This window comes from Salvia splendens, chromosome 1 (genome assembly GCF_004379255.2).
Source record: "Salvia splendens isolate huo1 chromosome 1, SspV2, whole genome shotgun sequence".
Taxonomy (NCBI): Eukaryota; Viridiplantae; Streptophyta; class Magnoliopsida; order Lamiales; family Lamiaceae; genus Salvia; species Salvia splendens.
In genome coordinates, this window is record NC_056032.1 from 31,790,471 (window position 1) to 31,813,369 (window position 22,899).

The 22,899-nt window shown below is 40.8% G+C and overlaps 2 protein-coding genes and 2 long non-coding RNA genes across 4 annotated transcripts; 1 reads left to right on the forward strand and 3 right to left on the reverse strand.

Moving 5' to 3' along the window:
- Positions 1-207: 207 nt before the first annotated feature.
- Positions 208-966, reverse strand: LOC121803477. Its single transcript, XR_006051021.1, has 4 exons — positions 870-966; positions 621-756; positions 422-508; positions 208-359 (listed from the first exon to the last, which is right to left on the reverse strand). It is a non-coding gene; the product is annotated as an uncharacterized LOC121803477 (long non-coding RNA).
- A 298-nt stretch (positions 967-1,264) lies between these two features.
- LOC121771665 (mitogen-activated protein kinase-binding protein 1-like) lies at positions 1,265-3,736 on the reverse strand. Its single transcript, XM_042168536.1, has 7 exons — positions 3,707-3,736; positions 2,978-3,031; positions 2,264-2,510; positions 2,137-2,192; positions 1,769-2,015; positions 1,509-1,672; positions 1,265-1,370 (listed from the first exon to the last, which is right to left on the reverse strand). Exons 1-6 carry the CDS (start codon positions 3,734-3,736, stop codon positions 1,611-1,613), a joined length of 696 nt encoding a protein of 231 aa, XP_042024470.1. The 3' UTR covers positions 1,265-1,370; positions 1,509-1,610.
- A 630-nt stretch (positions 3,737-4,366) lies between these two features.
- LOC121803486 lies at positions 4,367-6,115 on the forward strand. The gene is made up of 2 exons (XR_006051022.1): positions 4,367-5,721; positions 5,811-6,115. It is a non-coding gene; the product is annotated as an uncharacterized LOC121803486 (long non-coding RNA).
- Positions 6,116-20,328: 14,213 nt separating this feature from the next.
- On the reverse strand, positions 20,329-22,638 carry LOC121747161 (protein OCTOPUS-like). The gene has a single exon (XM_042141159.1). The coding sequence runs from the start codon at positions 22,396-22,398 to the stop codon at positions 20,491-20,493; it is 1,908 nt and encodes a 635-aa protein (XP_041997093.1). The 5' UTR covers positions 22,399-22,638; the 3' UTR covers positions 20,329-20,490.
- Positions 22,639-22,899: the final 261 nt, after the last annotated feature.

Sequence of the window (22,899 nt, forward strand, 5' to 3'; positions counted from 1 at the left end):
ACTGTTCCGGTTACTATTATGTCTTCATACATAGTAGTAGCTAAACTCTCAAAATTGCTTCCGCTACTCAATGTTTCCATAATTTCTGTTATTTTCTTTGAACTGTTGAACTCTGTTACTTCCTTTATGGTTGAACTCTGTTATCTTTCATTATGAGACTTGGGTTTTGAAACGTTGATCGATTTAAATGGAATTTCCTCTTTGATTGTTAAGTTGTATTGCCTTGAATTGATTATTCCCCCTTCTTCCCCGCTTCTTAGTTCTCCCACTAGTCACGATTTTCCCGTGCTTCCTATCCTTAGGAAGTGCGGTCGTGACAAAGCGCAGGCTAGATAACTTCCGCTTCCATCGACCGCAACCTGTAGTCAACATGTAAGATAAGGATATCTGGATGAAACATCTTAAAACTGTGAAGGCATACCTTTATTGGGTCACCAACGTCTCCATCGTGCTGAAACCATCTAATTAGTTTTCCAGATCGAATATCAAATGCATTTATCTTCTTATCCTGCAAGAATAAGACGTGGCCAATATAATAGAACAATCTCACCAACTAATCGCGTTCCATTTATCGTTTCAAATTTCAATAGAAACAAGATAAGGGATTTCATCATTCTTACATAGCCAACTGTAACTGCTACATTCATTGGATGATCAACAGCCACATCGTAAATGATCCCATTAGTTGCAATTCTATGAAGGCAAGAAGCCTTGCATCCTGCATCACTGACATCCAGACTATGAAGAACCAGGGACCTACACCAGGAAACAAACAGCAATGTCAGTTGGACATGCAACAACAGAGCATTAACCTAAAGTTTATCTTTAGGTGTGCCACAACCCACATGCAGCATATTACATAACATTACCATCCAACAGTTAATAAACATAACAGCAGCCAGTTTCAGTTAACAAAACAATGATGTAGACTCCAGATTCCTTGTGTTATTTGTGTAAACATTCAAACCTACATGGAACACAAAGTAACTTAAAGTCCATATCCTATGCCAATCAAAGGTCCGAAATCACTCAGATGACTCACCTATCAGCACCGCAACTGAGAATCTCACGACCACTTCAGCCAACCTTTACTACAGTAATGCCAGATGAGTGGCAATCAATACTTCCTTGGAGATTAAAGTTCCTGTTTCATAGTATTAACAAACTCGCGTTCAGCTATTTTACCACTTGCAAAGAGTTTATAATGTAAAAACTAAAAAAATTTACCTGGAAACATCAAAAAGATTGATAAGTCCATCCCGTCCTGCTGAGGTAAGAAAGAGGCGATTTTCTAAAGCTTCACTAGAAGGAAAATCATCCTTTCCTGCCAAGTTGAAACTCGAGGAAAGAACTTCTAGACTATGAGCATCCTACAAGTACCCACGCACAGAGAAAGGTAGAGGCGAAGGATGACTAAATTTTTTTAAATAAAAAAAAGGTGATATTATATTCTAGTAATATCATCTGTTATTTTGATTCTTGAAGATGAATGCAATCGATATATGTACCTGAATGAACATATATTCAGAAGTGTGTAGATTAACGATATGGATGTTTCCCTGGCAATCACCTGCTGCCAGGTGCTGTCCATCTGAACTAACTGACATTGCTCAAAACCCATGAGGGGAAACATCTTTTGCAACAGAGTCGCGTTCAAAGATGCCAGCACTCACTGCAGCATGGAAACAGAGCAGACGTGACGAATTCTTATTAGCAAAAGGAGAAGCTTAGATTGTTCGATTAAAAAGGCCAAGAAGTTAGAAACCACCTAAACACATGGCTCTACCAGAGCTATCACTCCCACGATGAAACAAACTACTGTCTGATGAGGTAGACTGAACCGTAAGATCCCACAACCGAATGATACCATCAGCTGAACATGTTGCAAAAGATAATCCACCAGAACAGCCTTTAGCAACACAATACAGAGATGGATCGTGCAGATTTTCACATGGAACATTTTTAATATCCCATATGCATCCACTATGTGAGACGAGCACACAACACCTGGTAGCCTGGATAAGATAGGATTTCATTACTGCAATAAGTTCAAGATTTTCAGGGATCAAAATTCAAAATTATTAATGAACCAAATATTGGAGATAAGATTGAGAAAAATAAATATATCATAAGTACCTTGTGTACATCATTAATATTCCATACGTAAAGGCTATTGTCATTATAAACCACCACTGCAAAGTAAAAATATTGCTTAGCAGACTGCATTGAAAATTTTCAACAATAAAGAACCGTAGTAACTTGCCAAGCTTTTCAGAAGTCGAGAATTGACAAGCAATGGCATCTGGAAATGCAGGCAAAGTTTGAAATTCAACTTGGCCACTTCCTGTTTCACAATCTATAGAACTGGACTCTTTGCATCTTTTGGTTTCAACATAACATAGTCCACCAGCATATTGAAGAGAGCGGGAGGCGAATAGTTTTACAACTCCATTGTTGCATGCACAAGCAACCAAATTTGAGGATGCCAATATTGCATAACATTTCTCGACCTGAATTGAAACATAAAATGGAGTATTGGTATATCACGAATGATTGTCAATCTCGTAACTATTTTTCAAAATTGGTCTAAATTAATTAAAATCTGATCCAGAAATCCAGCTGTTCCAAAAAAGTGGTGGCAATGATAGATTCAGACATTCAGTTTCATAGTTGACATTGTATATGCATCAACGCATGCAGTTTCGCTAATTAAATATAACAAATCCCTCGTGCGAAAGTGAGTTTATTTTTTTATGTGATAGCAAAGCACATGCTTATATTGAAACAGGCTTAGTTTGACGATCCATCAGAAGTAGTTAACCACAGCAATAAGTTTCCAAAATGAGACATATAGCCAGTTCAAATAACCATTGTGCATCCATGATCCCGCTATACATTGAGCATTTGATAATGGTACATAGGTCAACTCAAATTTTATGAAGAATATACAGGAGTAACAGATGTATAATGTATCTACCTCTAACTCCACTGACTTATTGACCTGCAAGCCAGGTGTCACGACCACATCTCCCTAGTCAAAGAAAGTGTAGCTATTTCGCGACTAAACATACTGAACTGTCTTAACTCATCATAAAAGTTACTTAATTCAAGAAAAACATTGTCTGAATGTTATAAAGATAACAAAATACTGAATCAGAGTGAATTCTGGGACATTGTCTTTACTAAAACAAGTCTAAGTCTGCGCAACGGAAGAGTTCCAAGACAAGTATAATATGTATGAAGACATACTACACCAGCTATCCTTCTACTTATTTAGCCTTCTGTCCCAACACCTCCTCTGCCTCGATCGATCAACCTGCACATTAAGGAAAACAATATGCAGGGCTGAGTACTTGATATACTCAGTGGCTTATGCCGAAAACTGTTTTCTTTTAATTGTCAGCCAAGCTGAGTGAACGCGGGGTTTTTCTGAAAACAAGTCCCGGTCACTAAAATCTGTTATTTCTTTCTGAAATAGACTGCAGTCTTTTAAACTTCTGATGATATGTCATATCAGCTGTGTGAATCGGGAATGTGGCCACATTCCACGACCACAGGGCCGGCCAACCTGGCGCTAGCTCACGACCCCTAGACCGACCAACCTGGCGCTAGCTCACGGTCCGTACGTGTACACTAGTCCGAGTAGGATTTACTGACCTACTGGACCCGAATTCGATTTAACAGATAGGCAATCACAAAATAAAACATGGCATGACAACTCACTGAAAATATTCATGCTTTTTCATATAAAGAGCCCACAATTAATGTAGGATAGAAAAGCCCACCTCGTTTGCTTAACTCTTTCAAACGGGTACTGTCTGACTTTGAGATTTACTCGTCGAGCGACGACGTCCCTTTTCAAAAATAAAGTACTTAAATTAGGCTTTAAGTAATTATTGATCTTGCATGAATGCATGCCTAAGCGTGCTCTTTTATTTTTAATTTCTGCCTTCTAAAAATTTAGAAGTCTTAAATCTTTAATTAAATCTGCGATTTAATTTATTCTGAAACTGGCCGATCTGTTCGGGTATAATATATATATTCCCGGATTATCTTAAGTATTTTTAAAATACTTTCTGTGACTATTAAAGTCCGCTTAATTATTTATTGGCTTTTATTTCACTCACGGCTTATAAGTTCTTTTCTTCCGTGGCTTAAGGAATTAATTCCATTAACTCTTGGAAATAATCTAAGATAATGGTTCTAACCAAATTAAGCTTTGTGGTCCAAACTAATTAAATAGGGGCAGTGGCCCATTTTAATTTCTGTTGAATCTGGCCCAACTTAATTAATTCCAGGCCCAAGTGTTTTAAAAAAAATTGGGGAGGCACAATCTGGAGTTAAACTCCCTAAACACCGTCGCCTCTCTCCTTTCAACTTCACCAAAATTCCCCAAATCAAAACTCAACCCTAGCTCCTTCAATCTCCCTCTTCCTTCGTCGACACCACAGCCCTCCTGGTCAAATCCCGGCAACAACGAGCCGCCGCCACCACCGACGACTGCAGTGGGTCGAAGCAGCCTAGCAGGCGCCGTCGATGGCCTGGTGGAGTCAGCACGGCACCGCGGCCGTCGCCGCTATCCTGGTGATCTTGTCGCAGGACTCCCTCCACCGGCTCCTCTCGTCGCTGCCCCCACCGCGAGGCAGCCTCGTCGTCCTCCGTCGCTCGCACAGCCGCTGCCGGAGTCAGCGGCTTTCGCCGTCGTCGCTGATTGAACGACCCTATCTGTAGGGCTCCGTCGCCTCGGAGTCACAGTGGAGCCCGCACAGCAGTCTTCGGAGCTCCGCCGTTGCTGTTCGCAGGAGGTTAGGCTGGACACGGTGTGGTCAGTTGCCGATGCTACACGCCGGGGATCGCCTGCGGTCTCGGCTCGCCACCGCTCCCGACACCCCGCCATCGGGTCGCTGCCCCTCGTCCAGCGTTTCCGCCTCCGTCACTCCTATAAAGCTAAGCCTTCTATCCTAGCTCGCTTCCAGCTATCCCTCTTTGGCAGTAGCTATGGAGTAGTTATTTGTGGAGGGACTGAGCATGTGGTAGTTGTTTCTATGTTACTGATTTTTGTTATGATATGGGGTTCCAGGACATATTCCTATGTTCTTGAGTTTCTGCCCCTAAGTTCTCATGCTTTAGCTATTTGTGTGCTATATGATGCAACTGAGTTGTTGGGAGATTACCTGATGTGTGTTGATTTTGGCTGCTATCTCAAGCTCGGTTCCTCGTCTCCCTCACTCCTCTTGCTGCCTCGGTCCCTCTCTGCCTTACTTCACTATCTTGTGATTGGTTTTGTGATGAGGAAGGCAGAGGCTGAGGCCTTATTTATTATTTGTGGCCTAACCGAAAGCCTGAGAAAGGCTGTTATCTCTGGCTGGGGGGCAGTCCTTGCTTAGCTGATTTGGCTGTTACCTCTGCAGCATTCTTTAACTGATTTTGGTGGCATATGGAGGTGTACTCGTGAGTTATGTGAGCTGCTGGGTTTCTATCATGAATCTGCAGCACTTTAACCGTTTTTGGCTTCATGTGTAGGTCTAGTACTTGGTTATTTATTGCCTCTGTTGGTCCATGGCAGGTGCGCACAGGATATGGCAGAGTATGTGGCTGTTTCCTCGACCATAGGAGAGATACGAGCTGCCATCTGCAGCCTTGAAATGCTGCAGCTTGAAGGGGGACTTGGCTGGCTGATCTTGCCCTTCTCGGCCCAACCTTCACCCACTTTTCTGAAAGGTATTGTCTCTTTTTCCTCTTTCAATTCATGATATTAGTTTGCAGTCTATTCCATACATTTTGCTCTCCTTTTTCGTGGTTTCTGGTAGGAGTTGCGGCTGGCCAACGAGGCATGTCTTCCCTCGTGTCCTCGCCCTTCCAGCTCGTTTGAAAATCTGTGGCCGAGACTCTCGTTGATGGCCGAGGAAGTCCATTATGAACTCTCGGTTGTAGTAGTTTGTTTTAAACCCTTCTTTTTATCTCAACACATGTAATATATACTAGTTGTCGGGTCTCGATTCATTTATTCTCATCGTCGGAGGTGGTAATTATTAGTTTGAGATTCTGGGAAAAAAAATATTGTAACTGTACCCTTTTTCAAGAAATAAAAATACTCATTCATACTTTAATAAAAGTTCTAGTATTTTATTTCGTAACTCCCGAGAAATCTAAGTCTCGGCTATTACACCAGGACATACCATGTATAAAGTCCCTGTTGATAAATACAAGTGGAGAAAATTTATCACTTAAGACCATCCGCAGCGGTGAGCAGCATGCTCACCGCCGTCCTTGCCGCTGGCAAGGACGGAGCTCGTCCGTTGATGCGCCCTGCCGCTGGCAGGGTGGTGCTCTTAGCTAAGAGCACGTCCGTGCCAGCGGCAAGAGCACGAGGTGGCGACGTGGCAGCTTCTGATTGGCCCGTTGATTTATCATTTTTTATTATTATTTTTTTAATAAAATCGAAAAAATCTGAAAAATTCAAAATTAATAAAAAAAATATTTTCTCACTTCCTAATAAAATATATCCATTTTTTCCACACTTTTAATTTATTTTTTTTCATTATTTTTACCCCAAAATTCATACTTTCATCTATAAATACTCTCATTTCAAACACAAAAAATGACACTATACTAAACAACTCTCTAAATCTCAATTTTTATGAGTTTAATTATGTAATTTTTAATTTTTAGGAGTTTAATTATGTAATTTTTAATTTTTAGGATTTTAATTATGTAATTTTTAATTTTATTTGTAATTTGTAATATTTATTGTGGTTTTTAAATGAATTTTAATATTATGGAAATGTTTTTGTTTAATTGAATTTTATATTAATTGTGCTCGTCCTTGCGGAAGAGCACAGTTGTGGGTATTGTGCTCTTGCCAGAGAGCAGGCATGAATAGTACCGCCCGGGCCCACAACCGTGCCGCTGGCAAGAGCACGGTTGTGGATGCTCATTGTTGAATTTATCAGAAAAAAGTTTCTCGTTGACTATAAGTTTGTTCTTGCCTTTATTGGTAACTGCATAGAAAGGAATTTGCTCAGCAACCTGATTATAATTGGCACTACTGCTCTTACACCTGTGAGATATAACAGCTACAAATGATAATTCCTTGGGACCAAGATCAACTTTCCTCAGAAAGGTTAGTGACATAGATCTAGTAGTCATACGAGACACTGGTGACCACCGAACTCTCCAGAACTTTAGTTGATTCTTCTCAGCAGCAACAATGAACTTGCTATCTGTTGAAAACTCAATGGATGCAATAGGAGAAGAAACTGAAGATGATTTAACTTTTGCAGCTAAAACCTTATTTTGCCAATCCCAGAGACATATATATCGATCACGAGGTAATCCAGCAGAGACCACATATTTGCCTGTAATTATTGGTAGATGGTTCCATCAACAAATAATCACGAGTGAATCAAACTTTCCAAGCATAAATATAGTATAATTAAATTCAACTAACCATCAGCAGACAGAGCAATGCATGCCACGCTGTATGTGTGGCATTTGAACTCGCATTTGAAGGCTAAGGTCTCACAATTCCATATCAGTACTGCAGGTTGATGCCCTGACTGGAACACAAAATTAGATGCCAAACTTGAATATGAATCACTACTTGAGAAAAAATAAATATATATATATATATATATATATATATATAGGGGAGCATTATTCTCCTTTTCCACTCTAACATCCTTTGTTCTTCTCATTATTAACCGTTAGATCTGATGCAACAACGGTCCAGATTGAAGCTCCATATTTGTATCCGTGTTGCATTATTGAACCTGAGTATATGCATTATAAGGGTAAAATTGTCATCCGACCAAAATTGAATTGCCATATTTTGGAATGGCCGAAATTATTGGGATTTGAAACTTCAGTCTCTTCATTGTCTCTCATTAAACGCTGTAAAACTACTCTCCCCTCTCTCCACTCTCTCCACCCTCTCCACACTGTAAACCCTAGATCCCGAATGCCGCTCGGTAGGCAGCAAAATATTCAACAGCATTCGTCAACGATTACGACACCCACCCTCCACCGTTGCTAACACCGAATCGCAACCGGCGACAAGGTTCATGACTTCGCTTTAATGACTTGGTAGGCACGAAAACTATAAATTGGTACATCCAAAATTGTCGTTGCTCATGAAATTCAGACGGGTTTTTATTGTTTTGGGTATACAAGCATGGAATTTGGTATCAGACTGGGTTTTATCGTTTGTTCTGACATCTGTCTTTATCCGCCGGGTTTTTTATGTTTTGGGTTTGAAAGCATGGATTCTGGTATCTGATTTGGTTCTTTTCCGACAGATAAAATATGCATAAGCGAGGACGTCCGCGCTCACAACCATTCCAAGCTGCAGATATATTTGCGACGCTGCTTATGCAATTCAATATCGTATCTGTCAATTTTGTGGAATGATACTTGTATGTTTGATTAGTGCATTATGTATATATGTAAGCGTCATTATGTGCAGCAAAGGATGCATTATGTAGGGCGTTGTGTTTTTACTGAATAAACTCATGCAAAATTAAATATGTGCATTATTTATTTTGGACTGTGCATTATGTACCATGATTTTTGCATTATGATGTCTATAGTAGAAATTAGTACGGGTATTGTCTGTGATGGTTAAGCAACTCAGTCAAGATTCAATATGGTTATTATTTAGTGTGGGAAGTGCAGTATGAATATGTAATTATGCATATGTTGGAGTTTATGGTTCATTATGAGTTATATTCTTGATATTGGTTACTAGTCTTTGTGTGTAATACATGTGCATTTTTGGGTTTAGACAATGCATTGTGTCCTATGAAATTTACATTATGTGAATTATATTATGCATTATCAAAGGGTATTATTAGTATCTGTCATGCCATTGTGCAGAGGTATTGATTGTATTTGTTAATAGCCTTAGATTAGAAACTAAGATTCAACTTGTTGATTAAATTGATAAATATGTTATGTGATGGTAATAAGTGCATTATTTGCTTTGTCCTACGCATTATGGGTACAGTTTTATGCATTATTTGTTCTGACTGGAGCATTATTTGTTGTGATATATGTCAATCCTTGTGCTGCTCATATCATGTTGTCCTTTAATTTGGTGATAATTTTCTGATGTTTTGATTGTATTTGGTCCAAAGCAGAGAAGCAGCTTAGAGACGAGATAGACGACGCAGTGGACGACATTATACCAGTTGCGTTGGCCAAAAAACGTTGGCATTATTCTGCATTAATGCTTATCATATTTCACGTAATGTAAATGACACAGTAAATAATGCAATGTATAAACCAAATAATGCACTTATTCAGAAACGTATTATGTGCAGTACGTTTATTTATGCAGAGCATTACGTATACATACAAAGGCATTATTTACAATATATTATGCATTATGAGATTTATCATGTGTATATGGGTGAATTGGTTTTATAGTCCTGAACAGGCGTGTAATTTTTTAGTTTCTTACGTACTTTTGTATTTTGGTATATTATGTGTGTCGGCTTAAACTACTACCCTAGCAGTTAACATATCATGCATTATATATTTAATAACTTGCATTATCTATTAACAGTTGGTGCATTATGTGTATCGGCTTAAACTACTACCCTAGCCACGCCAAAATCTAAGCCCTTAACGGCGGACTAATACTCGAGGTCTTTCGTAGAGGTTGTCTTGCTTACACTATACCACACCCTAGCCCCCGGAATTGGGCAACCCTAGGGGTATGAATGAACCCTAAACTCCAAATAATCAAAACCAGACAAAACGGCTAAGAAGATCAATACATTGCAGTTAACATATCATGCATTAAATATTCAATACCATGCATTATCTATAAACAGTTGGTGCATTATGTGTGTCGGCTTAAACTACTACCCTAGCCACGCCAAAATCTAAGCCTTTAACGGCGGACTAATACTCGAGGTCTTTCGTAGAGGTTGTGTTGCTTACACTATACCACACCCTAGCCCCCGGAATTTGGCAACCCTAGGGGAATGAATGAACCCTAAAACCTAAATAATCAAAACCAGACAAAACGGCTAAGAAGATCAATACATTATAGTTAACATATCATGCATCATATATTCAATAACATGCATTATCTATAAACAGTTGGTACATTATGTGTGTCGGCTTAAACTACTACCCTAGCCTCGCCAAAATCTAAACCCTTAAGGACGGACTAATACTCGCGGTCTTTCGTAGAGGTTGTGTTGCTTACAATATACTCCACCCTAGCCCCCGAAATTGGGCAATCCCAGGGGAATGAATGAACCCTAAACCCCAAATAATCAAAACCAGACTAAATGACTAAAAGATCAATACATTGCAGTTAACATATCATGCATTATATATTTAATAACATGCATTATCTATAAACAATTGGTGCATTATATGTGTCAGCTTAAACTACTACCCTAGCCACGCCAAAATCTAAACCCTTAAGGACGGACTAATACTCGCGGTCTTTCGTAGAGGTTGTGTTGCTTACACTATACTACACCCTAAATGTTCATTGCATATCACATATAATGCATTATAGAAACTAAACTATGCATTATACTATACAATTTGTAGATTATGTATATCACATATAATGCATCGTCGTCTTCGTCTTCATCGAAATCTCGATCGAAAACCTTGTGTTAGACGTGAGGATTTTGATTTTTCCTCTGATAATTCCTCAGCAGATACCTCGCCACCTCCTCGACGGGGCGGTTTTGATCCATGACGGGCGCCATGTGCTCTTCGTTGATCACGCTTCTGATGCTGTTCATGTTTAACCAACCCATCCTTAACGACAATCACGCTGACCGGAGAGAATCTCACGGATCTATTTGCGCCGGTGGAGTGGTTTCCTCTTGACGACGGCGTTTTGCTGAGGCAGGATCGGGAGAACGACGAAGCGGATGAGCACTTCGATGAGTTTCTGGATTTCAGCGACGGCAACACGTCACCGTCGATTGTTCTCTTCTTCATGTTTCCGCCGGCGAAGAACGAGTTCAGGAATTCGGCGAGTTTGCCGCCGGGGGAAATCGGTTGCTTCACCTTCTTCAAATCGCCGTAGATTTTCCGCGCTCACAGCCGACGGCAACGTATTCGGATCAATTGTGGGAGTGGAGTGCGATATCGGAATCAGAGGCAGGAAGGAATTGAGCAATATGTTCAATCTATGAAAAGAAACGATAACCGTGAAGATCTTAATGGAGTAAATTAAGAAATTAAGGAAGATTCCATAACTAACAAAATATTGTATTTCAATTTTGCCCTTTTCGATTTTTATTAGAATTAAATTTAATGATTTAAGCCAATAATTTAGGCCGTAGGATGTAGGAAATCAACGGCTGAGATCAAGAAGGAAATAGTAGAAAAGATGGGAAAAGGAAATGAATACATCCCTATATATATATATATATATATATATATATATATATATATATTAAAACAAAAACATCTAAAACTTTTTTCCGTGTGCAAATTCACTTCTTTAACAGAACAGACGACTAATAGTATTATAAGTATTGTCATATGTTTTTTAACAATGATTAATAAATTGCTTCTCCACGCACATACTATCGAATGTACTTGCTGATATGTAACTTTATATAAAGCCTTAACTGAGCCAACATCAGTTTCCAATCATATTCAAGTTTCTATAATAAATTACTATCCTAAAAAGGTATCCGCGGTTGTTAAAAAATCTAGTGAGCTACCAAGTAGAAGAAATAGGGCACGCGAAAAAAACAAGTAAGGATGTGGCTAGAAACAGAGCTTATACCTCGCCGGCTGCAAGCATTGCTCGATAAAGCCACGCAGCTCAATGGTTTTGGAACTCGATTTGGCGCAATTAAATGTGATCGAGTGCCTGAAACTACATCGTACAGCACCAATTACTTCCTCCAAAATCAGCTGCAAAAGAAGGGGGTCAGAACAAATCATTCAAATGATTTGGCAATTAAACAAATAATTTAAATTAGATAGTGCCGAGGGGATTGGTTTATGCAAACATTTTGAGGCGCATTTGGTTTGCTTCGATTTCTGCCTCGTTTCATGTTGTCCGGCGCTGAATCAATGAGAAACCGGCAGAATTCCACGGATGGACGTTATGGAGGAACTTATCCGCCATTTGTACCCGGAAAAAAAACGTTTCCAGATAAGGGAAAGACGCGTCAGGCTATCGCGTGTTTTAACTAAACACGCATGAGGCTCTTGCGTGTTTAGTAAACACGCACAATGGCGGAGGGAGAGGGGACAATGGGGGTACGAGTGTACCCAAAAAAAATTTTTTTTTTAGTAATATTATATATTTAAAATAATTTATTATAGGAATTTTATAAGTTAAGAAAATGCATTCTTTCTTTCCAATTCCTTTTTTTCCCTGAAGTTCGACAGCCACACCTCCTCAAAACCTCTATACCTTATTTCTTTTAAATTCTCAAGTTCATCACTGATTTCACGGTTTGTAAAAGTAATCATGAAATTGGAAGGTTATCAAAGTAACTCTTCTTTACTGAATTGTTTTTTAATATTGAAAATTTATATATCTTAGGGATTATGGTTTTTGTGGTTAGATGTTCCTGATTGATGAAATAAATGATGTCAGAGATGATTAACATGAATTGAGATAGAGTTTGAGATAAAATCTTGCGGAGAACTAATTTCTTTGGTCTGTCTCCTCCTAGTTTGGATTATTAAGCATGAATGCACAACATTAGAATTGAATGGTCAATATTTATTTTGAAAAATTTTGTAATGACATCGTGTGCAGGAAATAAAATAAAAAGTGATGAGAAAACAATCCGATCTTCGACAATTTATGTCCAAAAGGAGAAAAACTCATGATAGTTCAAGCTCTCCGGCTTCAAGCTCTCTACCTTCAAGCTCTCCGGGTTCAAGCACTCCACTTTCAAGCTCTCCACCTTCAAGCTCTCCGGCTTCAAGCTCTCTACCTTCAAGCTCTCCGGCTTCAAGCACTCCACTTTCAAGCTCTCCACCTTCAAGCTCTCCGGCTTCAAATTCAATTGGTATTGTATCTCCTTCAGACGCTAGTGTGCCATTACTTGAGGAAGAATTGATTTATGATATCGAAAAACTTCATTATGATCCTATTAGAAGAACCGATATAATGAAATATCCTCCAAATGAGCGAGATACATTTAGGAGGGCGTATATTATATAATGATTTATCATATGACTCGCACCCCCGAATATAAATTCCTGGATCCGCCACTGAACACGCATCACGCTCTCGCGTGTTTTCCTTAAACACGCATCACGCTAACGCGTGTTTGCCTTGGATGAAAACCTAAGCTTCTGCCCTCTTTCTTCACTCCAGCGCTCCCCCTCTGCACGCGAGAAATCGGCGAAAACGAAGAGAAATCGACGAAAATCGAAGTGAATCCGACATTTAGCTGCTCCCGAATCTCTTTTAAGTGTTGTTAGGTAAGTTTTTACCCTTAATTTCGTTTTTTGTTGGTTATAGATTTAGGGTTCAAGAGTTGAAATTTTCGGTTGAATTGTGATGAATTTGTGAATTATTGAAATTGGTGTCTGCCATTTTTGTTGAATTATTGAAATTGGTTTCGAATGTTGGGTGTTGGGATGAATTTGTGAAGAATTTTTGGATGGAATTGTGATGAATTTGGGAATTATTGAAATTGGTGTCGAATTTTTGTCGAATTATTGAAATTGGTTTCGAATGTTGGGTGTTGGGATGAATTTGTGATGAAGTTTGTGTTGAATTGTGATGAATTTGTGAATTATTGAAATTGGGGTCGAATTTTTGTTTAATTATTGAAATTGGTGTCGAATGTTGTTAATTGTTGATTATATTAGGATGTCGCGATATGGACCAGAAGATCCTTCTGTATTGCATTATCAGCACAGTCATATATCTCGCAAGGCGTGGGCAGGCGAGGAAACAACTCCTTTCAATATTCGGCGCTTTGAGGGCCATTTTTGGGAGATAGATAATCATCACAGACGCGTGATTGATTATGTCTGCAGATTTGGTTTCGGTGGGGTTTTTTTACTGTGGGAAGACGCTAGATGTAGATCATACTTTAATCACAGCTTTGGTTGAACGTTGGAGGCCAGAGACATATACATTCCATCTTCTCGTAGGAGAAGCTACTATTACTTTACAGGACGTTCAAGTATTATGGGCTCTACGTGTAGATGGAGTACCCTTTACAGGAAATGGGTATTGTGAATCTGGGTGGAGGAGTTTATGTGATGAACTGTTGGGCTTCTATCCCCTTCAAAACGAGATGAAGGAAAAAGGTATCTTGGCATCGGCTCTAATAGGATGTCGATTGAACCGTTAGAAGATGGTCTGGAAGACGAGGCCTACATTCAACGGGCACGTATGATTGTGCTTGTGCTATTGGGAGGGTTGATATTACCCGACGGCTCAGGGTGTAAGATACCTCTGATGTGGTTGACCCAACTTCGAGATGTAGAGGCTGCCTCTATGATTAGTTGGGCGAGTGCTGCACTTGCTACACTATATCATAATCTTTGTGAGGCGTCCATGGGCAAAAGGATAGACATTGGAGGTCCGACCGTACTCCTACAGCTGTGGGTGTGGGAGAGGATGCCCACTTTGAGACCTGATTTTGTGATGACGCGTGTACATACAAACAACACTCCATGTGCATTAATGTAAGTTTGTTGTTTTCTCTCTTTTGTGTATTTAATGACAACATATTAAATTGGAAACTTATCTCATTGTAGGTGGACTGGCTCATATATGATAAACAAGGCCCACAAACATTCTGTTCGACATTATAGTGAACAGTTATCATTACTCCAAAATAGCCAGGTATAGTGAATAATGTTTTGATATATATTTGTGTAATATTATATATATTTGTGTATTAGTAGAATGTAAACTTGTTATTGTAGTTTATTTGGATGTCATATGTGGACCGTCAATTGCCAGACTCCTGCCTCGAGATAAACAACAGTTAGAGATCTGTGACGTACATGGTTTGTTGGGTTATTGTCGAAGCACATGAGCCTGAGCGCGTTGTGAGACAATTTGGAGGCACTCCGTTCATTCGGAATTGCGTGATTGGGGTTTCAATGAAACGCATTTCAAAACAAATCGGCGTGGAAAAGCTAAGACGAACTGGGCAACGCAGAACAAGGCTTACATTCAACAGTGGGAGAGAAGGTCGGAGTTCGTGTCTGATCATTACTTGGAGCCTCTTGAAGACCACGTGCAGGTGTCTAGAACTCGATTATACATGGAGTGGTATTTTAAAATAACTATCACATATATCACACTGCCGGATAGGCTGCCAGAAGTAGGGATGGACACTGTTGCATCATCATCAACACTCAAAGTAAGTATTGTATTTTTATAGTTGTTGTTTCATTTTTAAAGTATTTATGTTATTAACTATTCACGTTTTATTTGTTACAGTCTGAGACATTGGCCCGTGTATTTCAATTGTCGCGCGGTTTTGATCCAGTAGACGCCGTAGGCTTGTTGCATGAGATTAACAATCTTGTTCTTAACTGCCTTACCGATTGAGGCGAGAGTGAACGCACGGTCATAACGCGTGTTTAATTGAAACACGCATGAGCCTAACGCGTGTTTACTATGGATACACGCGTGAGCTTCTCGCGTCTTTCTCCTCTCTGGAAACTTTTTTTTTGCGGGAACAAACGACGGATACTACCTCTCAGGAGGTCCATTCGTAGAATTTGGCCATGAGAAACCCTAGCTAGAATACAGTAGAACGGTGGAAGTAAACTCTGTATGGATTTGTATGTATATGTGGAGAGAGAGAGGCGGGAATCAGTGCGAAATAGAGAAAATCAATTGCAATCGGATTTAATTTTGTTGTTTTGTTTTTTAGAATAAATATTACTTCATGCTTCGTCTAAGCTAAGTTGAGTCAAAATATTAGACATGAAGACTAAAAGCATTTACAATAGGCCACGGACTAGCCGTAGGCTAATCAAAAACTCCTTCTGCCACATCCGGTGGCGGACACAGAAATTTATTTTACCAAGGGCTGCATTGTATATTACCTTCGTTTATGAAAAATATTTTGATGGTGGCCAATAAAAGTTTCGATACAAAATTGATAAAGGAAGAGGGAATTAAAGACAAAAAGTGTTCGAAATAGTGTTGATAAAAATATATTCTACTTCATAATGGAGAAAAACTTACCATAAATAAATTGAAAAAAGTTTTAATGAACGAATCAAAATAGAAAATATGGATAGAGATAATATAGAGTTTATAGAGTAAAAATCTCACAAACACAATAGCTATAAAAATGCATAAACATTTTATGTGTAAAACTAAATTAATATATAAATTGAAATGTTTGTGGATTATAATATAGATGAAAATTGCAATGAAGAAGTAACCATGTTATAAGATTTAGAATTTGAAGAAAATTAAGCTACGAAATTAGAATTCAGGTTATGTCTTGTAAATCAAAATGAAAAGTTAACATGGCACTTTTATCAAAATTAATATGGCGCTTTTATCAAAATTAATATAAGACGTGTTAAATTTATACAATTATAAGTGAATTGGGCTCGATTTTTTATGCACGACCTTAAACGGTAATTTTATAATATTTATATTATTTCCTTTTTGAATTGCTTCATTTTCTTCGCATGGGAGCGGCTTTGTTCTTTACCTTCTGCAATTTTTGGTTATTTTAGTTATAGTTCAGCCCTTTTGATCATTAAACTTTCTATGATTTACTCCTTAACAACATTCCAATGGCATGGGCTGGTACCTAGTTGTCAAAATTTTAAAAAATACAGAGATAGAAAAAACCAAAAAAAAAGGCTTCTTGGGAGGGGCTTAAGCCCCTTGCCTTGCCTTGCCTTGCCTTACTGTGTCCGCCACTGGCCACATCATCAAGACACAACTCAGCAATAGGTTAGCCAACGTCCTAGCCTCGCAAATAATTTGACAAATACGATTAATTCATTTTAATTGTTGATATTTATCAAATATTTAAAAAAAATGAAGTGCAATGAGGTGTAAATATAGAGTATAAAATAAAAAAAATTAAAAAAATTAAAAAATAAGCTAGCCGATCACTTATCTGCGCAATAGTGGACGAGCGATCGACTAACTGTGCTAGTCCGTGGATGAGATCTCGTCCGTCTTTGGGACGTTCGTCGCGTTGGCCTAACGTAATAGCAGACGTCCCCCGCTAGCCTATGGCTAGTCCGTGTTGATATCCGCTATTGCGGATGCTCAAAGAAATTGTGTTAAGAAGTAGGAGAGATGAATAAAATAAAAACAAATTGACTGAGCGAACTGCTCCGTTAGACCCTAAAGTTTAGACTTGTTACACCAAAGACTTCTAACAAAAACAATATTCCGAGATGATCCTAATATTTAATATAATCAAAAATGCAATTTTTTTAGCCACTTTTCGACAAAAATGTCCAAATGGTTTGAAGGGCAATTTAGTCAAATTGTGCAAGCACATGCACACCTACTATGCACACCTGCCCAAGACCTGCATACTTTTGTCAAATCAAATATGGGATTAGGGCATCCACAATAAGAATAGTCCAGCCATAACTCAGCCACAAACTCCTTCTGCCACATCATCAGCACTAAAAATCCTCCTGTCACATCATCAGGACAAGCAAATAGCCCAGCAATAACCTAGCCACATCACTCAAAATTATATAAAATAAATAATTGACAATCACACAAAATACGGAATTAAATTTACGACACATATACGGGAAAATTCAATAATATTATTTAAATTAAAAAAAAGTACATTAAAAAAATTACATTAATTTTAAAAAATTTACATTATTTTAAAAAAAATCCCGACCTCCGTCGCCACCATCGCCGTCGCCTCCGCCGCCGCCGGTACCCCCCGTGCCACGGTGGCCTTCAAATCGTCACGCATGCTCACGAGCAAAGCATGAAGAAAACTATTTTCCTCGGGGTCCTCTGCCGCCTTCCAATCGGCTAAGATCTTGACCATCTGAGCACGCGTTTGTTGACGCGCGAAGAATTTGAGATCCTCTGTCGACTGGCCAAGGGGGGATGCCGACTGGACCTCGTCTCCCGTTGCGCCCGCCTTTGACCAACCGGGCGAGTTCGGTGAGCGAACGATGGAGGGGACGGGAGCTCCTGAGCACCATCGAGGAGGTCGTGGGGACCGCCGCTGCTGCCGCTGTAATCACCCGTATAGTTCAGTCGTTGCTTCTTCGGCCAGCCAGTGTCGACACCTGCCCGGAACTTTTCGGAGTCGTTCAGCACCTCATAGCAGTTCCAGTAGGTGAACTCCTTATACAACCCGGGCTGGGGGAAGGCTTTCTCCGCTATCCTCCTGTAGTCATCCTCCGTTTGGCCACTGCTCTGCATGCGGAGGGCGTTGGCGTACAAGCCCAAAAATCGGGAGACCAGCCCTGATTCAGTCCCACGCCTTCCGGCACTCCTCCCCGTTCCGCGGCCTCCCCTCCGGAAAAAATGCCTTGTAGGCTGCTGCTATTTTGGCCCACATGTTGACGATCCTCTGATTGTACGAAGTGAGGGGATCATCGCAAACACTCACCCACGCCTTTGACAGCGCGACGTTCTCCGCATCCGTCCACTTCCTCCGTACCGAGCAGTCTTCCTCACCCGGCTGCGACGACTCGCTGACCCTCTTGCCCTTCCCCTTGCCCTTCTTCTTTGGGGGGCCCGACCCCGCCCTACTCCCCTCGTTTGAACGAGAGTTTCCGGAACACCGAGAAGATCAAACCCCAACTCCTCTAAGGAGAAAGTCTCATATTACGTGAACTGCGCCTCCGTTGGGGTCGATGTGTGCGAAGAAGCAGTCGAAAAATCAAAACTGGGGCGATAGACGTTCCCCCCCAGCGTCCCCTGCGTCGCCGGTACCCCCCGGCATCATCTGCATCCCGGGTGCCCACCCCGGCATCATCTGCATACCGGGTGCCCACCCCGGCATCGCCGGTAACCCCCCCCGGCTGCCATCCCGGACATCATCTACTGCCACGGGTACATGTTGTAGTACCCGGCATCGGACCCCATCCACCTCCCACGGGTACCGGGGGAGTTTGAGACCCGCTCGTCATTGGAGTACCTTCGTTGTTGTTCTCCATTTCACGTTGTTGATCTTGTACATAAATTAAGATAGAGAGAGTTCTCGTTAAAACAAGTGGTGCGAATGAAAATGACGTGCAAATCTCGTATATATAGTGTTTCGAAAATAAAACAAAAAAAAATCCGTTCGCCGGTTGCTCGCTGATCGGGAGGCTGCAATAGCGCTGAGCCGATCGGCGAGCGCATCGGAGGCGGCACGCGCTCGCCGAAATTCTTGCCGATTTGGCGCTCGCCGGTTGCAATAGTTCGGCGAGCGGACCGGCGATACGAACCCGCACGAAATTAATGGGTATGTGTCAAAGCTTATTGGGTTAGTGTCCTTATCGTGTCGACACGAAAATTTCGTGTCGTATTCGTGTCGTGTTTGTGTTACACGTTAAGAAATAATATTAATATATTATAATATTAATATTATTTTATTTATTTTAAAATTTAAATTAGGTTTAGTCTAATGGAGCACTTAGTATTAGTATAGTGTCGTGTTCGTGTTACACGTTAAGAAATAATATTAATATAGTGTCATTATTGTGTCGTGTCATATATATGTTGTTATCGTGTCGTGTTGACCCGAAGTGGTTCGTGTCGTTAATGGGTTCGTGTCGTTAATGGGTTCGTGTCGTGTTCGTGTCGTGCTCGTATCTGAGGGTAGCGGGTCGTGTTCGTATCTGAGGGTAGCGGGTCGTGTTCGTGTTTGTTGTTATCATGTCGTGTCGTTATCGTGTCCACACGATAACGACACACTACGCACGATTTGTCACCCCTATGTGTGAGTGTGCATGTATGTGTTTGTGGTGGTGGTGTGTGTGCGCGCATGTGTGAGTGTGCTTGTGTGTGTGTTATAGTTATTAAAAATTAAAAAATAAGAAGAAAGGAAAATGAAATGAAATGGAATGGAATGGTCATCCCTTAGCTAAATGGATGGAATGACTATTCCCATAGGGAATTGAATGGCCTTTCAAATGGAATAGTGATTCCTAAAAAAAAATTTACCAAGTAAAAGAATGAAATGAAGGTAGGAATGCCATTCCATTCTATTATACAAGTATGGCCTTAGCCTTTGTCAAAATCTACTAACAAAAGCAGACAACTCCAAAGAAAGACAAGAGATTGTGATGTTTACTTTACAGGCCCTCATTAAATATCAAAACAAGAATTAGGAACTAAATTAATAGCCATATATATGATCTCAAATGACAATTATATGTAGGCAAGATCTGTTTCCACAATTGCAAACAAGAGTAATTATTATTGAAACAACTCATAGTATTGTGATGACAGATTCACAATGCATTGCAAATAAAAACAAGTATGTAGGGTAGGCTTATGTGATCATCACACAACAAATTGCAAATTGCCTTGAAGAATGAATGCAAAGCATCTCAGTAGAGGCGCAGCACACTTCTTGCAACTGGCTGTGAGTTTGTCGGCTTGATCTTTCCCGTCCCCCCTCTCCGGCTGCCCCTCAGAGGCGTCAAGTAAAACCGCAGGAGACCGTTGTCAGCGTTTTGGGGCGAATATCTACCACTCCGATTCTTCTCCAACACCAACTCCTTCCTCTTCTTCCCGTTCCCATACATCTCCACGCTCGATTTCCTACCACTAGCAAATGGAGGAGCTCCACCGTTTCTCCAGCTCACACTACTATTGCTTCTATACATATTCCTGTTGAATCCGCCCCCCCTTGTCTCCTGCCAAGACTCAGAGAGCGACCTCTCCACCCCGTTAACCCTCGTGTACTTGGCATCCTCCTCATCCCCGTCCTTGTTCCCACCGCTGCGTCCCTGCATAAACCTCCATATCCTCCAACTCCACCTCCTAGACTTGTTCGTCGTCTCCTTTGCCTCAACCACAGAGTTGATATCCCCCACTCCACTGCTCAGCTCAAATGTCTCTGACAGATCATCTCTCATCGAGTTTGAGTTTGAGTTCGAATCCACCAACACCTTTGCCACATGGAAGGAATCAGCAGTGGCTGGTGAAACCTTGGCATTATAAGCCATCTTATGCTCATCTATCTCAGTAACAACACCCTTCCTAATCGAACTAGACCGATCAAGACTCTTCCTCCTCCTCGAGGAAGAAGAATCCAGATAGTACTCCCTTGTCTGCGATGATCCCCCGGGCACACCTTCATCATCATCACCACACTTCTTAGTCAGCTCCTCCACCGGAATCTGCATATCAGGGCGTGCATCCTCCATCACAGAGACCATAGGCGCCATTCTCGGGAAACTCCTCCCAATGAGATGGCCATCCCAAGATGCACGAGGCTCCTCAAACGAGTATCGTGCATCGTCAAAGCTCATCCTCCCGGCATCAAGAGAAAACCTAGGATCGGTGTCGCAAGATCTCCTCCCAAATCCATAATCAGCAATCTCAGACTGAGTCTCCCTAAACTGCCTCGAAATCGGCCTTTCGACAGGCAATGTAGCAAGGTTTTCGCCATTGCTCTGTTTTTTCACCTTGTGTTTCCTTCTCCAGTTATTCCATTTCTTACTGAAAACAGATGCAGCAGCCCAGATTTTCCCTCCTGAGCTCTTCTTTTCCTGAGAATTGAGATCTATGTGATCCTTCATGGCCTTTAGATTACTCAAACTAAACACTTCCTCTACAATTTCGCCGCTAGTTAAGCTCAACTCCACCGATTTTCTCAAACCCTCCAAATGGGAATCTTGAACAGGCCTAATTTCATCTCCTTCGTCGTCCACAAATGCAATACTTCTTCCCTCCTCTACATTTTGAGAATCTCTGAAACTTTCCCCATTTTCGACTTCTCCGACTACGCAAGATTCAATTTTTTTGCTAATTTGATGGCCTTGATTGGATGAAAAAGAAGGAAGGGTGGAAGCAGAGGATGGGTTGTGGTGAGTAATGCCGCTTTTAGTGGCTTCGTCAAGCGAGAAGAGCGTGCAAAGAGAGTTTCTGGCTCTAACGTCACAGGATTTCCTCTGGGGCTCGAAGGATAGCACTAATAAAGCTTCATTCTTGGATGCGGAGAATGATTTTGAGCGGCGGAGTTCGGGGATTAAGGTGGTGGATTTCAAGGGTTTGGGCTTGGAAGTGGATGAGAAGAGGGATTTGATTGCGGCAGCGGCGACGGAAGAGGGGCGGCGAGAGGAGGAAGGGGTGTTGGAGGAGGAGTTGTCGAGGTTGGTGAGGCGCTCGCAGAGGCAGGAGGGGCAGAATCCGGTGAATTGCTCGATGGGGTGGCGATCGCAGCTGAAAGATGACCGCGGCGGTTGCGGAGGTGGGGGCGCAGTTGGGTCTGCAGAAGTGGTGGTATTCATATGGAGTGAGTGATTAATGCTGTGCACCCTCCGCTCATGTTAGTAACCTACGCCGGCATTTGCACAATGTGTGTGATAATTCACTGTGATTGTGTGACCTGTGAAGAGGGAGATTGGAATTAAAAGAAAGAGGAGAGAGAAAGCTAGATGGAGTAGTAGTCAATTTTCTTTCTACTTTACTTTTTATTTTGCTCTTTTTTCTTTGCTACACATTACACTTCTTGATCTGTACACTGAAAAATCTGAAATATTAAAAATTATGAGCGTTTTACCATTTAAATTACTTGAAATAATCAATTGCATACTCCTATAATTTAAATTTTATTCTTTGCATGTTCAAAAATAAAACAGCAAAACAGTTTTGATTGTGTTCGTGGGCATATTTCGATTTTCAGAGATTCCTGTCTGAAAGGAAAAGCAAAAGCACGCCACCATGAAAGCGTTTGCATTCTCAAATCGCTTTCTCTACTTTTCCTTTTTCCCCTTTATTTTGTTTCTCCC

Bases quoted from the DNA above. Each gene is read 5' to 3' on its own strand.
- LOC121771665 (XM_042168536.1), bottom strand. From the start codon at position 3,736: ATGAATATTTTCAGTGAGTTGTCATGCCAT. The intron at 2,511-2,977 runs GTAGATACATTA...GTTTCAATTCAG, and splicing joins ATAAGTCAGTGGAGTTAGAG to GTCGAGAAATGTTATGCAAT. The intron at 2,193-2,263 runs GCAAGTTACTAC...TTTACTTTGCAG, and splicing joins CTCGACTTCTGAAAAGCTTG to TGGTGGTTTATAATGACAAT.
- LOC121747161 (XM_042141159.1), bottom strand. From the start codon at position 22,398: ATGAATACCACCACTTCTGCAGACCCAACTGCGCCCCCACCTCCGCAA.